Genomic DNA, 15,683 nt, shown 5'->3' on the forward strand with positions numbered 1-15,683 from the left:
AAAAAAAAAAAAAAAAAAAAGAAAGAAAATACAACATTTATTTCCCATATTTCAGAGATTAACCACTGTCGTGGAGCTCATTTAATCTATTGTTGGAATACAGTGTATCTGTTAGAGCTCAACAAAGGCTAACAAGAATGAAGGAAAAGATAACAACATTCTTATATATATATTTTAGCCTGGTACCTTTACTCAAATGAGTTTAATTGAAATAGAAGTGGAGATTAAAAAGTGAGTGGGCCAGTTGTAATAACCAGTGGTTATAAACTGGCATACAAAAAATACTCTAAATGTTAGAGTGCATCAGAATTTCTGTCCACATTATTATATTTCTTTTGACAAATCACCTAACTTGTGAATGGTCTGAGGAATTCCTGACACTCACCCCTAACCCAACACCTCTTATCCTCTTTCACAGCTTTATTTTTTCTCCATAGCACTTGTCACATTCTAGTATTCTTTATATTTAACTTCTTTGTTTACTGTTTCCCTAACTGGCATGTATGTAAATTCTAGGCAAGAAAATTTTTTTTTCTTTTTTTCAAGACAGGGTCTCACTCCTGCAGCCCAGGTTGGAGTACAGTGGCATGATCATGGCTTCCCACAGCCTCAACCTCCTGGGCTTAAGTGAGCCTCCCATTAAAGCCTCTCAAGTAACTGGACCACAGGTGCATACCACCATGTCTGGATACATTGTTTTAAATTTTTTGTAGAGATGACAGATGGGGTTTTACATGTTACCCAGGCGGGTCTCGAACTCTGGGCTCAAGGGATCTGCCTGCCTCCATCTCCTGAAGTGCTGGGATTACAGGCATGAGTCACTGCACCCCGCCAGGAAAGCGAACTTTTTTAGTGTATTTGTTTTCTGTTGTGGTATCCCGGTGACAAACATTGTTTGGCATATAGTATATCTGGGTAAAGTTTTATTCCAGAGAGGTTGTGCCAATTTACAGTTCTATCAGCAGCGTAAGACACGTATTTTGCCATACCTTCCCGTAGCAATTTTTTTCTTTTTGCCGATTGTTAAGTAAAAAAGGTAACTTATTTTAATCTGATTTGTTTGGATCCCTAACTGGTCATGTATAGTTCTTTTAAAAAATAGCTTGCTGTCCTTTATCAATGCTTCTATGTCATCTCCCTTGTATTAGAAAATAAATTTTATATTTCAGGCTTATTAACATTCTGTCAGTCATGTATGTTGCAAATATTTTCCCTAGTGAATTCTTACAAATTAAAAAAAATTGTACAGAAGTACACATCTAAATAATCAAGTCTATCAGCCTCAATAAGTTCCAATTTAAGAAAATATGAAATCCTAAAATATCTATTCTTCCAAAATTAATTTATAAATTTAATGTAATTAGAGTTTCAACAGCTTTTCTTGAATTTGGACAAAATGATCTTAAAGTACATCTGGTAGACTAAATGCCTATGAACGGCTGAGGAAACTACCAAAAAGATCGACTTCCAAGACGATACAGTGAGTATTACAGGTAGGGAGCCAGGCATGAGCGGGGCAGGAGAGGGCTTTAGAAATGTTGGGTGATGGTTTGACAGTGGTTTGACAATTATTGCACTCCCTCACTAAAAGTGATAAATTGGCAGCTGGTGCCAGGGAGAACCCATTTCCTGATGGTCCACACCTGCTGCACTGAAGTGTTAACTGAATGCAAGCGCCAGGGAGAGGCAATTCCCAGGCATGGGCGGTAAGTAACAACATGGTGGAGTATGACCTTCTGTGGGAGGGGGGCACTCCACTGGAAAACGGAGAAAAGCCTCAGATAGACAAGTGTACGAATTCCTAAACACACTGCAGGTGTTCACCTCCCAAGAGTAGAGGGCACCACACATATGGGCAGCCCACCCTAAGGGAAGAATCGTGGGAAAGGGGCATGCCTATGAAGTCCTAGGGTCAGAGTTAAACACTGCACTCGTTCTCCAAGTTGCCCACCTGGGTCTCTTTCAAGTACTTCTTCCCTGTTCTAAAGCCTTTCTAATAAACTTCCACTCCTGCTCTGAAACTTGCCTTGGTCTCTTTTTCTGTTTTGCCCCTCAGTTGAATTCTTTCTTCTGAAGAGGCAAGAATTAAGGTTACTGCAGAGCCATATGGATACACTACTGGCAACTCAGATATACGCCACCAATAACAGGAGGACCTCGGTGAACTTGCTCTCCCACAAAAATGAAAGCACTAGTAAAACAACTAAAGTTAACCATTTCAGAACTCTGGAGAATGACCAAGCCGCTAACAAGATGAAAAATCATCTACCCAATAGAAACTACTGAACTTCAGTAACATGAGGGGTCCGGGGACAGGGAACTGTGATATTTTTAAGGAAGGTCTATTTCTATCCCCTGGCTACCCAGCTCTGTGGTAGGCTAGCCATGAAAATGCAGTAGTATTAGCCTGAAGTTTTCTTGGAGTTCTGTTAAAAACATTTTTGCTACAGCACAGTCGACATTTTGTGTGAACTTGCAGCTCTCTGGAAAACACTATTCCCAAAGTGCTGTGGCTATCTCAATTGACACCTCAAATATGGGAGACAAAAGTCCCTACCTCCAGGGCATTCCAGAATGACAGTAATCTGTTGGAAGTATTACAGCTATCTAAGGCTGTAGTTTCAGTTGAGGCAAATGGAACTCAGGCAGAAATTTAAAAGAAAAGCTCAGAAAACTAGACACACTCCTAGGGGTCTAAAATGCTGCCTGCCCAGGAAAGAGTGAGGAACGGAGAAGGCCCCAGTCACTCATTTCTGGCCGACTTTGAGATCCTGAGCAAACAGGAAGTTAAAAAAAAAAAAAAGTAAAATGAGTCGTAACACCTATTACTGGCAAGTACATTGGGAAACGGATACTCACACATGGCTGGCAGAAATCTGAAGGATATAGTTTTTTGGAAAAATGGTTTGAGAACATTTATTAGAAATAATAAAACGTCAATATTTAGGGGTAGAAATTGTACTCCAAAGCATTTATTCCATATAAACAAAAGGATCAATTCCTATGGCATATGTACAAAGATGGTAGCTGCAGCATAGTTTGCAATGTTTAAGAAATAAAAACAAAGGGAATGCCCATTAATTTGAAATACCTGAATAAGTTGTGATAGAAACAACTGGCTCTTACACAGACATTAACATAAATGAAATGCCAGAACATTTGGAGGAATCTTCCTAAAGTACAGTGATTAAGATGCAAAAAAGGGTTACAAACAATCCAGTTCTGCTCTTTAAAAGTTATTTTAAAATGTACAATTAAGTTATTGAACTATAGTCACCCTACTATAACTCAAAGGATAAATGTTTGAGGGGATTAATACCCCATTCTCTATGATGTGCTTATTTCACATTGTATGCCTGTATCAAAATATCTCATGTACCTCACAAATATATATACCTATTATGTACTCGTAAAAATTTAAAAAAATTTTAAAGATGCGAAAAGACTAACATAATCCTACTTTTTGTAAAACAATGATCAGAAAAATAATCTCATGTTTATTTGTGTGTATATGTGTTAATATACAAATTTCAGAAATATCTATATTTTAGAAGAACATCTGTAAGATTTTTGATACAGCTTACCTCGTGGGATAAGAAAGGAGAATGGGCTGCTAACATGGGAAAAGGCTGAGGGAGAAGGAACTGGTAGGATAGGATTGTATATGTGTAATGAGATATGTGTGTGAAAACAAACTATCAGTGTTTTTGGTCACTCCCCTCTTTGGTTTTATGCTTGGAAAGTTCTTCCCCACACCAAAATCACATAAATCTGCTTTTTCTTATAGTTTTGAATAGATTCATTTATTATATTAATTATTTTCTGATGTGTATTTTGATACAGGGAAGACACTTTCCTCTTAATAATTAATAAGTTATCAATCATCTGAGTGCTAGGCTAGTTTTATAGCTCTAATGAGCTATAACTGCTAAACAAAAGTACACATATTTAAAGTGTATAATCAGATGGGTTTTGACATAAATATTTACTTGCCAGGCCAATTTATTGAACCATCATTCTCTCCTCACTAGTATGAAATATCACCCATATTAAATTTTTATAAATATATACCTGTATACTGACTGGTAATGGAACATTTAATCCTGTCTTAATTTAAGATCCTAGAGAATCATTGTTTTCCCCTCCTTATGAAGAAATTATTGTACATGGAATCTTGAATCTCTAGCAGCCCAATTTATAAGAACCAAGAAGTGACAGAAGTAACCAAGGAACTGGAAAGAACTGCCAGGAGAAAGGAAAGGACTGCTGAGGTGGGAGAGAGAATTGCAAGGAAAATACAAGGTATTGAAAAAAGGAGGCTTAAACCTGAAAAGTAGTCCCTTGTGTCATACAAGGAATAAATTAAGAACTTCAACCTCTATTCCAATCTATATAGAGATGTATATGACCTTTCAGTAAAAAATTGAAATGTTTGCTCTGAAGAAGGTCAGCTGGCTTATATCCTCTTTCTACCATGCAGAATTCTAGCGGGAGAGTCAGGCTGACAGACTTTAGGATTATAGACACAAATTTTACATGCAGGTTCAAACATGATTTTGTTTTATGAAGTGAAACAATTATTCATAAATAAACTCCTTTAACTTATTTCAATATTCAACATCAATCTTTGGGAGGTTGGAACAAATTCTAAAGGACATTAGATGGTATTTGCTAAATCCTTCCAAGTCTGAGCTTCTATATCTTGCAAAAAACCTGGCTAGGTACAAAACTCTTAACTTTCTTCCTGTTCAATAGTCCTTTGATACTGCTCTATCGTGTTCTAACATTCAGACTTACAAGTCTAAGTCAGTCTGATTATTATTCCTTTATAATTTAACTTTTATTTCGGTCCCTCTGAGAGGATGCTAATAGAGTCGTTTCATTTTCTTTGTAAATGAAAAATGTTGCAGTGTTTAGAGTGATCATCCTGTATTAATTTTGCTTGGAAAAAAACAAATCTTTGATATGCATAGAAGATATTTTAAATAATGTCTCTGATTACTGCTTATGGTCTAGATAGGTTTATTTATTCATCTATAATTCTAGGCTAGGCATTTTCTAAATCAAATCAAATAATAAGGCACTATCCATGATTTTAAGCACATACAAATGAAAAGACATTTAAAGGATTTCACCACTAGGTGTCATTTTACTTCTTAAATGCTATGCCACTGGAAGAACAAAAATATGTGCTTGTTCTTTTAATTACCTATGAACTACCATGACTAGTCAGTTAAAAAGTCTGATTAATTATAAAACCTGACTTAATAACTCACATAAACTCCCATGCCACATCTGATTTCTCCTTCTTACTATGCCCTATTTCCCCACCCCTCAAACCACCAAGCCACAAATAATTGGTTTAAGTCCTATTGATTCTAATTCCAGAATTTCATTCCTACGTGTCCATTTCTTCCCATTTCCTCTAATGAAATCTCCATTATTTGTTTATTAATGCAATAGCTTCCTAATTAGCCACCCTCTTCTGCCTCCAGCCCACCAGATGTACTACCCATTAAAGTGGTATTTTTAAGATGTAAACTTGATGCTTCTCACTATAAACTCAATTACTAGGTCTCCATTATGAAGTTCAAACTTTTTATCATACTTTGATATATAATCTTGCCTCTCTGCATGGTTCTGTTTTCATTTTCTGCTACTTGCCCAAAGGTGTTTTAAACTCTGGTCATATTAAACTATTAGTAGTTTTCCAAGAACACCCCACTTTTGTTTATGTCTTTGTGCCTTTGTGCCTTCTAAGATAACTTTGCCCTGCTCTTTGCCGTCTTATACCACTACTATCATCCTTTAAGACCAAGTTTATATACCCTGAATTGGTGAAATAGTCCAACACCTTTTACCCAAAACCAGTCACCACTTATTTGTTTCCACATCATGTTATACATGCCTTTATCGGCATTAATCACAATATATTATATTTATCAGTTTATAGATCATTTTCATTCACTTGACAATGAGCTCTTCAGCCCAGTATATTTTCAGTAATTAGTCTCTGGTACATAGGAGGTGCTCAATAAATGTTTATTCAATGAATAAAGATTTATTAAAAATGAATAAAGATTACTGACAAAAACAGTTGCTTTCTAAAGTTTTAATTTTGCCAGTTAGGATGAGGAACGTATTTTCAGTGTTACACTTGTTACACTGAAGTTCTCAATCTAGCGTGGCTATCCAGTAGGGTAGCCATAAGTCTACTGTGCACTTAAAATGCATGGACAGCGAGGCACTTAAAATGTAGCTAGTCCAAGTTAAGATGTGCTAAATACACACTAGATTTCAAATATTTAGTACAAAAAAAATAAAATATCTCAATTTGTATTGATTACATGATGAACTAATATTCTGCATATTTGGGGTTAAAGAACATGTTATTAAAATCAGTTTTACCTGTTTCTTATTACTGTTTTTAATACGGTTACTAGTAAATTTAGAATTACACACACAGCTCACATTACCTTTCTACTGGACAGTGATGTTCTAGAAAATAAAAAGACAAACTGAAGAATCACATTGCTAATAATACTAATTTGAAAAGGGGAGGAGGGTTTTTCCCTCCTAAATGAGTGTACAGAGTTGATTTACAGCTGGACTTGGACCCCTGAATATCTGTTTTTTTACTTTTGGCAAAGAAAAGGACAGTAGGATTTATGATGTGTTGTTTAAGGCCCAAAACTTCCCTGGTAACCACCAGAGTATACTTTTGCTGAAGGTTGGCAACCGGCCTAGCTGATTTATTAGCAAGACTGGCTTGATCATTACAAGGGCCTTCCTGAGAGTTTCTGTGGAGCTCTTCAGAAGCCAGATCTTGGTGACTCGAGGTGTACTCAGTGCAATCCTCGTGTGTAAGTAAGTGCTCACTGGGAGCTCACATAGGGGAGGGATGTTTCAGAGCACCTGCCTGCATTCTCTTTCTCCTGCTGTATCATACCCTTTGCCTTTAAATCATGGTCTTATTTGAGTATGCTCTGTGGAGTCTGGTTAAGTCTTTTCAAATACATAAACTGGGGAAAGGTTTGTGATGAATCATATAAGGAACTGAGTAGTATAGTTTTATTATTTACTGAATGTTTTAGGTTTCAGGTGAATCTTAAAAGCAGATTAATGGAATTCTTTGCATATCTCATCCTTAACATATTAAGCTGATGCACTTAGGTGAACCTGAATTTTATTTTTCCCTCAGTGACCTTCAACAGAATAAAAGTTCCCCAATCTTGGTTTACTTTTTGATAAACAGATTGATTGCATTGATGAATAAGCTTCAGAAACTAAATTTAAAACACCATTTCCTACAGTAAAAATCTGCGGGTGTTGACTGTCTAGCACAAGCTTGTCCAACCACAGCCTGCAGGCCACATGTAGCCCAGGACAGCTTTGAATGTGGCCCAACACAAATTAGTAAACTTACTTAAAACATTATGAGATTTTTTTTTTTTTTTAGCTCATCAGCTATCATTAGTGTTAGTGTATTTTATGCGTGGCCCTAGACAATTCCTTTCCTTCCAATGTGGCCCAGGAAAGGCACCCTGGTCTATAATCTCCATTTCCTTAGGAAACCATCTGATTCTGGGAAAGCTGACAATCACAGAAAATCTTACTCTGCAACACATCACCGCCATCCCTGCGCCAGATGGGAGGTCCTGTGAGGCCCTGGCCCAGAAAATTACAAAACCAAGATGAGTGCTTCAAGGTAAGAATGTGAGCCATGCCGATACCTCCTAAGTAATGAAACCCTATCTGCCATGGGAGAGAAACAAGCCAAAAGAGAAACAGTTTACTCCTAGACATACCATACAGAGATACAGAATCTATGGCCCGTTGAAAGGAAATAACTGCAGAGTCATTATATGGAACCAAATCCTGCTTAATTTTCATATATTCACTAAACTTTATAGCTTAAAAATCCTGTTCAATCTTGACATTTTACAAATAATAAAGCTCAAGTCTCAGAGAAAAGAAATGATCTCCACAAGGTATTTCACACATAGCACTTGCAATTAGATTACAGATTGTCTGATTGCCAGGGAAATGTTTGAGATGCATAAAAATGAGACTAAAGGGAACTATCACTTTTGTTTGTTTTGGTAGTCAAAATAACCTGCTGAATGTTAAAGTGGAGAAAATGCTCATCTTTAATTCAGCATTTCTAAAACTTCTTTCACTATGGCATACCTTTTCCACCATATAAATCATCAATATAAGAAAAACTGGTCTTTGTGGAATATATTTTGGGGGTTCACTAATCTATTCTACCAAGTACATAACCATTTCCATACCGACATTTCCTAGAGCCATATATGAATAGCACATCATAATTTCTGGGTAATTTCACTTACATTTTGATTATCTGAACCACAGCTAAGAAAAGTGCCTATCACATAGTAGAACCAACAAATATTTGTAGAATGAGTAAATATAATCTTCACGACAACTGTATGAGACTAGGTAAAGTTTCATTATTATTTGTATTCATGGGTGAGAACATTAAGACTCAAAAATATTAAATGACTTTCTCAGGTCACAGAGCCAGAAACTATGGAATTAGTGCTTAACTACAACTCTTCTGGCTTCAAAATCCCATGTTATATAAATGTAACATAATATCTTCTGAACAGATTCTTCAAGGATATCTTAACCTATTTTTAACACTAAACACCCTAACACTACAACTCGTAGTAAAGTACTGGTAGGAGTCTTACATTACAATCAGTTCTTGGCAATCAAGGTAATACTGTAAATGTTTTTTAAGACTAAGATACTTGAACAACCATTAGATGAACTTAAATAAGAAAAAGTGAAAAAGCACTCAATTGTAAAAGGTTAGTATATTTAAACTAAGTTACCATAACTGTTTGGTTAGAAATTAACAGCAAGAAACCACAACAGAAAATAATAATGAGAAAGTAGAACAAAATTTAAATCCTTTGCAACAGTTAATATAATGAAAATGATATACCACAAATGTGATCTCTGTGGAATAGATGATACCTTGTTATGGTATGCCGAATGTAGTTTTGTACTGTAATATATAAAAATGTACTCAGTTGGCCAGGCATGGTGGCTCATGCCTGTAATCCCAGCACCTTGGGAGGCTGAGGCGGGTGGATCACCTGAGGTCAGGAGTTTGAGACCAGCCTGGCCAATATGGTGAAACCCCGTCTCTACTAAAACACAAAAAATTAGCCGGGCGTGGTGGCGGGCGCCTATAATCCCAGCTACTCAGGAGGCTGGGGCAGGAGAATCGCTTGAACCTGGGAAGCAGATGTTGCGGTGTGTCAACATTGCGCCATTGCACTCCAGCCTGGGCAACAAGAGCAAGACTCTGTCTCAAAAAAACAAACAAACAAAAAAAAAGTACTCAGCTTTGCCATGAATTCAGTTGTAGTCAACATGAATTTAGCTTTGGTAGGTTACCTGTCACTTGGTAGTTTTACTGCCAAAAGGAAGGTGGAAACCTTATTATACTTGAAAGGAATTCAGATTTTCTACCTATAGTTTATATAAAATAAAATAAATATGCCTTACTTTATATAAAATTCTGGCCATCTACTACTAGACTGCTACACTGTACACAAATACCACGCTAGTTTTTAACACCAGCCACAGAAAAAAATCCACTTCATTTATATTTCATCTGGATTCTAATTTTGAGAAAACATTTAAGTCACATATTGTCTTTTTCATTTAAAAATAATTTTAGCTTTTCTGCTAAGACAATATAATCACTGTAGAAACTGATTTATACCACTTCCTAAAGTTTGCTCTCAATAAACTAAGCTTTCAATATAAAAAAAGATTAAGACCAGATAGACAATCAATACTCAGCAACCATCATAGTAATAGTTAATTCAGCTAAGAAACATCAACAGATGCTAAAACTAGAGGGGAAAAGTCTGATGAAGTGTAATATGTTCATAGAGTCTTGGGGAACTTCCTTCAAATCAAAATATGTAACAATTATAAATATACATAAAATTTATTTCTCAATTTCAAAGGTAAAAAGAAAATCTGTTTAATAATGGAGATAACTAGCAGAAGACAGAACTTTAACCAAAGGATGTGAGATACCACCAATATGAGACAAATCAAAAACGAGTTCCACTTGAGAGGATGCAAAAAGAACACCTCAATCCTTTTGGGATACTCCTGTCAAAAGCGTGCAACCTAAATCTCATCATGAATAAACACGAGACAAAACCATACTGAGGCACGTTCTATAAAAGAACTGACCTTCAATCTTTGTAATTTATCAGATATCAAAGTCAAAATGTTCAGGAAGTGTTTCAGTTTCGAGAAGAAACATGACAACCGAATCTAATCCATATAAAACTCTTTTGAATAAAGGCAAACATTGGTTATATAGAAAACGTCCTTATTTAAAAAAAAAAAAAAAAGATCATGGAATATTTGGGAGTGAATCAGCACCATATTGACAACTTACTTGCAAACAGATCAAAGGAAAAAAAGATTCCTTGTACTATTCTTTTTTTTTTCCCCACACATACTAATAGTAACTTTATTTTTTTATTTTTTTATTTTATTTTTTTATTATACTTTAAGATAAAAACAGATAAACTTCAAGCTGCAAAACTAGCATTATATATTTCTATCATCTTTGACATGAGTTTCATTTTCTTTTGGGTTTCAAATGAAAGATTTTTGAACTAACCACACCCTATTGGTACTTTTTTGTTTATCTGGATTCGTAGGTTCCAGTGGGGTTGGGAGATTCTAAGATTCATAGGAATTTTTAGGAGTGTCGAGATGACGAACGTAGATACTAACAGAAGGAAGGAACAAAATATATTAAGAAAAACTTGAACCTACTATCACAAGAAATATCTTCTAGATGCACTCACAAATAGATGTGTAGGGAATTTAAAGTAAGTGCTTTCCCAGAAGATGATTGCTGTCACAAGCAGTGGTAAAGTATTTCACAATATGTGGTTTCAAGAACCGTATTTTTCCCAGAAAATAAGCCTAAAAATCCCATATGCCACAGATAGATAAAATTTGTTTTTAATTTAACTGTTTCTTTCACTTCTATATCGTAGTAAGTCAAAATATATCAACTTTTTAAAAAAGTAGGTATTCAAATTTTAAAGCAAACGATGAAATACTAGTAATAGCTACAAGGACACTCTTGAATATACTATCAATTTATAGAAGAGTTCCTTTAATATGAGTTCCCTAAACTTGCCAGGAAGGATTCTCTTGGGGTGAGGGTGAAGAATGCAGATTAATAAAGAAATACAAATTCTAAAACAAAAATGGTGGCCTTCATAATCTGTTTTTAATAAATATTCTAATAAAAATTTCTTTTAAGCTTTGTAAGTACTACTTATGCAGAAAATAGTTAACACAGCAGGTCTGCTACTGCTATCCCTATAAAGATCTGCTTACAAGGTTGGCCCTTAGCTGATGTCCAAGAAACGCTCATTATTCCCTGAGAAGGGTGATTTACTCTGTCTAATTGGTTTGTACAAAGAATATAGTTTATGCTGAACCCCTGCCTTCCTTCTGGGAGTTTAGAATTTTGGTACTTGCTAAAGCAGAGGATGCCCGCATAACTGATCCCAATAAAAACTCTGGACTCCAAGGCTCAGGTGAGTTTCTCTGGTAGACAATATTTCACACATGTGGTAACAACTCCTTAATAGTGGGATTAAGCATATCCTGAGTGACTCCATAAGGAAATAACTCAAAGACGCTTGACCCTGGTTTCCTCCAGACTTCATTTGTCTTTTCCCTTTGCAGATTCTGCTTTATGCCTTTTTGTTGTAATAAATCACAGCAATGAATATGACAATATGACCTTAGGCTGAGTCCTGTGAGTCTTCCTAGTGAATCATTAAACCCGTGGTGATTATGAGGACTCCTGACACCATATTTTAATATATAAAATTACCTTCTACAGGGTTCCAAGTATTTCAAATTCACTGTTATTTATATATTAACAACCTGCAACTGATAGCTTTGAGATGGAAAAGTTTAATGTAAATCCTGCATCATTTTCATTCACAAAACTATTTGTTTTTTGGACTGTTGGAGACATGATATTCAGAAATAATGTAACATTTTCTAAAATTTCACATTTGCAATTTCAACTGTATATATGCTTAACTTGAAATTTTATTAACTGGTTGTTAGATACTATTTCTGTAAGTGTAAATTTTTTAATTCCCTAAAATTAAAGGAAACCCCTCCTTATCCTAAAAATCAAACAAACAAATCCAAAGGCAAACTGAAACAAAACAGTTTACTGTGCATTACAATTAGGTGGTATTTAAGACTGATGCATTCTTACCATGTGGAGTGATTGTCTGTACAGGTTTAGCAGGGGACCTCACATTCCATATAGTCAAGGTGCCATCTGAATGACTGCAAATAAACTGTTTTCCTTCATGATGCCAAGCAACAGAGTGGATAGCCTATAGAAGGATGAAAAATACCATTTTAAAATCTATTTAAGTAGCAAACTACTTGTAAATGATCTGATAATCAATTAATTTTCATTTTTAACTTTTCTTTATTTTCTAAAGTTAATATGTGAACTTAACATTTCCATAATTTGGCCCTCCTGTAATACAAATGAGATTTGATTTCTTGATATTAACACTGTTTTAATTCTCTGTACTTACTTTACTCCTTAAACCAGCATAAAGAAGGCATAATAGTGACATCTACAGACAAGTTCAGTAAAACAAAATGTTTTCTTACATTATTTTTAGCATAAACAATACCTAAACATAAACTACCAAATTATTACAACCAACGTCCCAATGGAAAAACTCGTTGCATTGACAAGATTAGAATAAAACATGTTAATTGACCACAATCCTAAGAGCCAAAATGTAGATCTGGAATAGAGATCAATAAAAAATGTTCCAGGTTGAGCTATAAGACATGCTCCTCATCTTTCACAGTAATTACAGAGGCAATTTTTAATCTCAGGGACCCTCTTCTGATAACAAGTTTATTTTGTACTTCTGGGTCACTTAAAAACTATCTGGAAAATACTTTTATATCACCAAAGTATGATACCCCTCATTTTTTTGCTGTAATATTATTTAAATCTTGGTATGCAAAAAAAAAAAAAAAATTTAAATCACTCTCCCATGCATCCTTTGAATTACTTCTTTTAAACTCAAGTTGATAACATTTTAGTTCTTAACGGTCAATTGACTTAAAGCTACCCTACTGGAATGCAAGAATTGCAGAGTACAGTGCAAAAATCATATAATTGAAACTCAAAACTTCTGTCACATATAAAGTCAACATTTTCTATCATGTCATCTATTTATTTGGGTTCTTTCTATATAAATTTAAACTAAATATTATAAAATATCTTGGTATAAATCAGACAGATACAGATAATCAGCTATACTTCTAATGCCAATATTTAATACAATGTTTTTTATTCAAAGTACAGATGTTCTTCAATTTATGATGAAGTTATACCCTGATAAACTCATCATAAGTCAAAAATATCATGTCAAAAATGCATTTAATGGTACCAACACAACAGATGATCCCTTACTTACAATGGCTCAATATGCAAGTTTTCAGCTTTAAGATGGTACAAGCAATAGACATTGAGTAGAAACCATAATCTCATTCTAATTCCTAAGGAGCTCCTTTACTTAGGATGGGGTTATGTCTTGATAAACCAATTGTAAAGTCAAAAAAATCATAAGTCGAAATACTGTAAGTCAGGGACCATCTGCATCTCTTACAAAATTCTAAATAAAATCTTAAAATAATAATAAACTGAAATACACATATGACATTTTGAAAACTCATTTTTAAAATAAGCAATCCCTTAGTAGCCTTTACAAGTAAAATTATTTCTGCAAAAACATGAGCAGTGCTAAAAAGCTATTTAATGTTTTAAAAAAAATTGATAAGGGAAAATACAAAAGAAGTCTACAGTGCTATCTGGAACCTATAGATAGAAACATCTTAATAGTAGCATGTATAAATGTATATCATATATATAAATACGTATCACATGTAGAGAAATATTTCTACTTTGCTAAAGAAAACAATGTCTATCTTTGTTTAAAAGTGCCTTCTATTTATAAAATGTTATTAAATTATTAGGCATTCCAAAAGCAAATACTATCGAATTACTGGAACTAGTGGTTCACAGTTATCTTGGACAACAGAAACAAGTATCAGAAAACACCCCACAAAAAAGCAAAGAAATAAAGAAATATGGACATGCAACAAACATGCACTAGTTATTTATACAATTTTCTATATGCAAATCCAACTTGATATGTGTTTTCTAAGTATATATGTAGAACATATGTAGTATTACAAGTATTTAAAAATATGTATACAATACCTACCATATGTAAATTATACATATACAATTTATATTTCACATATAAATTATACATGTATAAAATACGCAATTTACACTTTTTCTTTAGTCTTCTTGAGAAAATGACATAGAAATATACGTAAACAAAGTGAGAAAATCTAATCTCACCAGCAAATCTGACACATGCTCAAAATCAGAAGCAAGCTGGGTTAGGAGCAAATCCGAACAATTCATGGGAGAAGATATGAGATATAACGTAGGAAACATAAATTGGAGTTGATAAATTTTGTGTGTAAATTGGCTTATCTGTTTTTCCAAGGAAAAGATACACAATTTCCAGGTGACTAAGAATATTTACTTGTTTATGGCCGGGCACGGTGGCTCATGCCTGTAATACCAGCACTTTGGGAGGCAAAGGCGGGCGGATCATGAGGTCAGGAGATCGAGACCATCCTGGCTAACACGGTGAAACCCTGTCTCTACTAAAAAATACAAAAAATTAGCCAGGTGTGGTGGCAGGCACCTGTAGTCCCAGCTACTCGGGAGGCTGAGGCAGGAGAATGGCATGAACCCAGGAGGTGGAGCTTGCAGTGAGTTGAGATCGTGCCACTGTACTCCAGCCTGGGCGACAGAGCGAGACTCGATCTCAAAAAAAAAAAAAAAAAAAAAAATTTTTACTTTTTTCAAAAACCTAAAATATATACATACATATGAATAACAGGATTATCTTAGAAAGAGGAATAAAGGACAGATGAATGGAAAATAGAACACAATAAATAAAAGACATACAAAAGTCATGGAGGGCAAGATGAATACAGGGTAGAGTAAAAAGACTGAAGACAGAATGAACGCAGATGATATAGCTGTTCGCATAAACCACAAAGCAACAGTACATTCAATTCTAAAAGCTCTTTAAAAGATGTAGTATCTGAAAAAAATCATAAGTATAAAAAGGTTCATGAAGGTAATTAAGAGTCTGATATCAGTATTTTCATTTTTGATAAAATTACCGAAAAAACAAAAGCACTGCCTACCGTGACACATCTTTCAAAAGGAGTAATATTAATTATTAGGCTTTGGCAAAAGTAGTACCTATGACGCTTCTGCTATTCTTATCAGACAAGACAGCATCTTGTCTAGGAAGACAAAACAGGCTAACTGCTTACCTATCAAATTTTACATTCACTAACTCAAAATTGTATGGAAATTGAATAAATTCTCTACTTACTTGTTTTGCAAACTAATCAGTATTATTAGAGTCATGTCACAGTAACGTGTATATATATATATATATTTTATTTATTATACTTTAAGTTCTAGGGTAAATGTGCATAAC

At 34.6% G+C, this 15,683-nt stretch overlaps 1 protein-coding gene across 1 annotated transcript in view; it reads right to left on the bottom strand.

The window, feature by feature from the left end:
- The window catches only part of STXBP5 (syntaxin binding protein 5), a 202,835-nt gene that overhangs the window by 109,132 nt on the left and 78,020 nt on the right, over positions 1-15,683 (bottom strand). Inside the window, exon 10 of the mRNA XM_017877616.1 lies at positions 12,326-12,449. Coding sequence (XP_017733105.1) covers positions 12,326-12,449 — 124 coding nt within the window. The remainder of the gene's footprint in view (positions 1-12,325; positions 12,450-15,683) is intronic.

The sequence above is a fragment of the Rhinopithecus bieti genome, unplaced genomic scaffold (assembly GCF_001698545.2).
Source record: "Rhinopithecus bieti isolate Rb0 unplaced genomic scaffold, ASM169854v2 scaffold_10706, whole genome shotgun sequence".
Taxonomy (NCBI): Eukaryota; Metazoa; Chordata; class Mammalia; order Primates; family Cercopithecidae; genus Rhinopithecus; species Rhinopithecus bieti.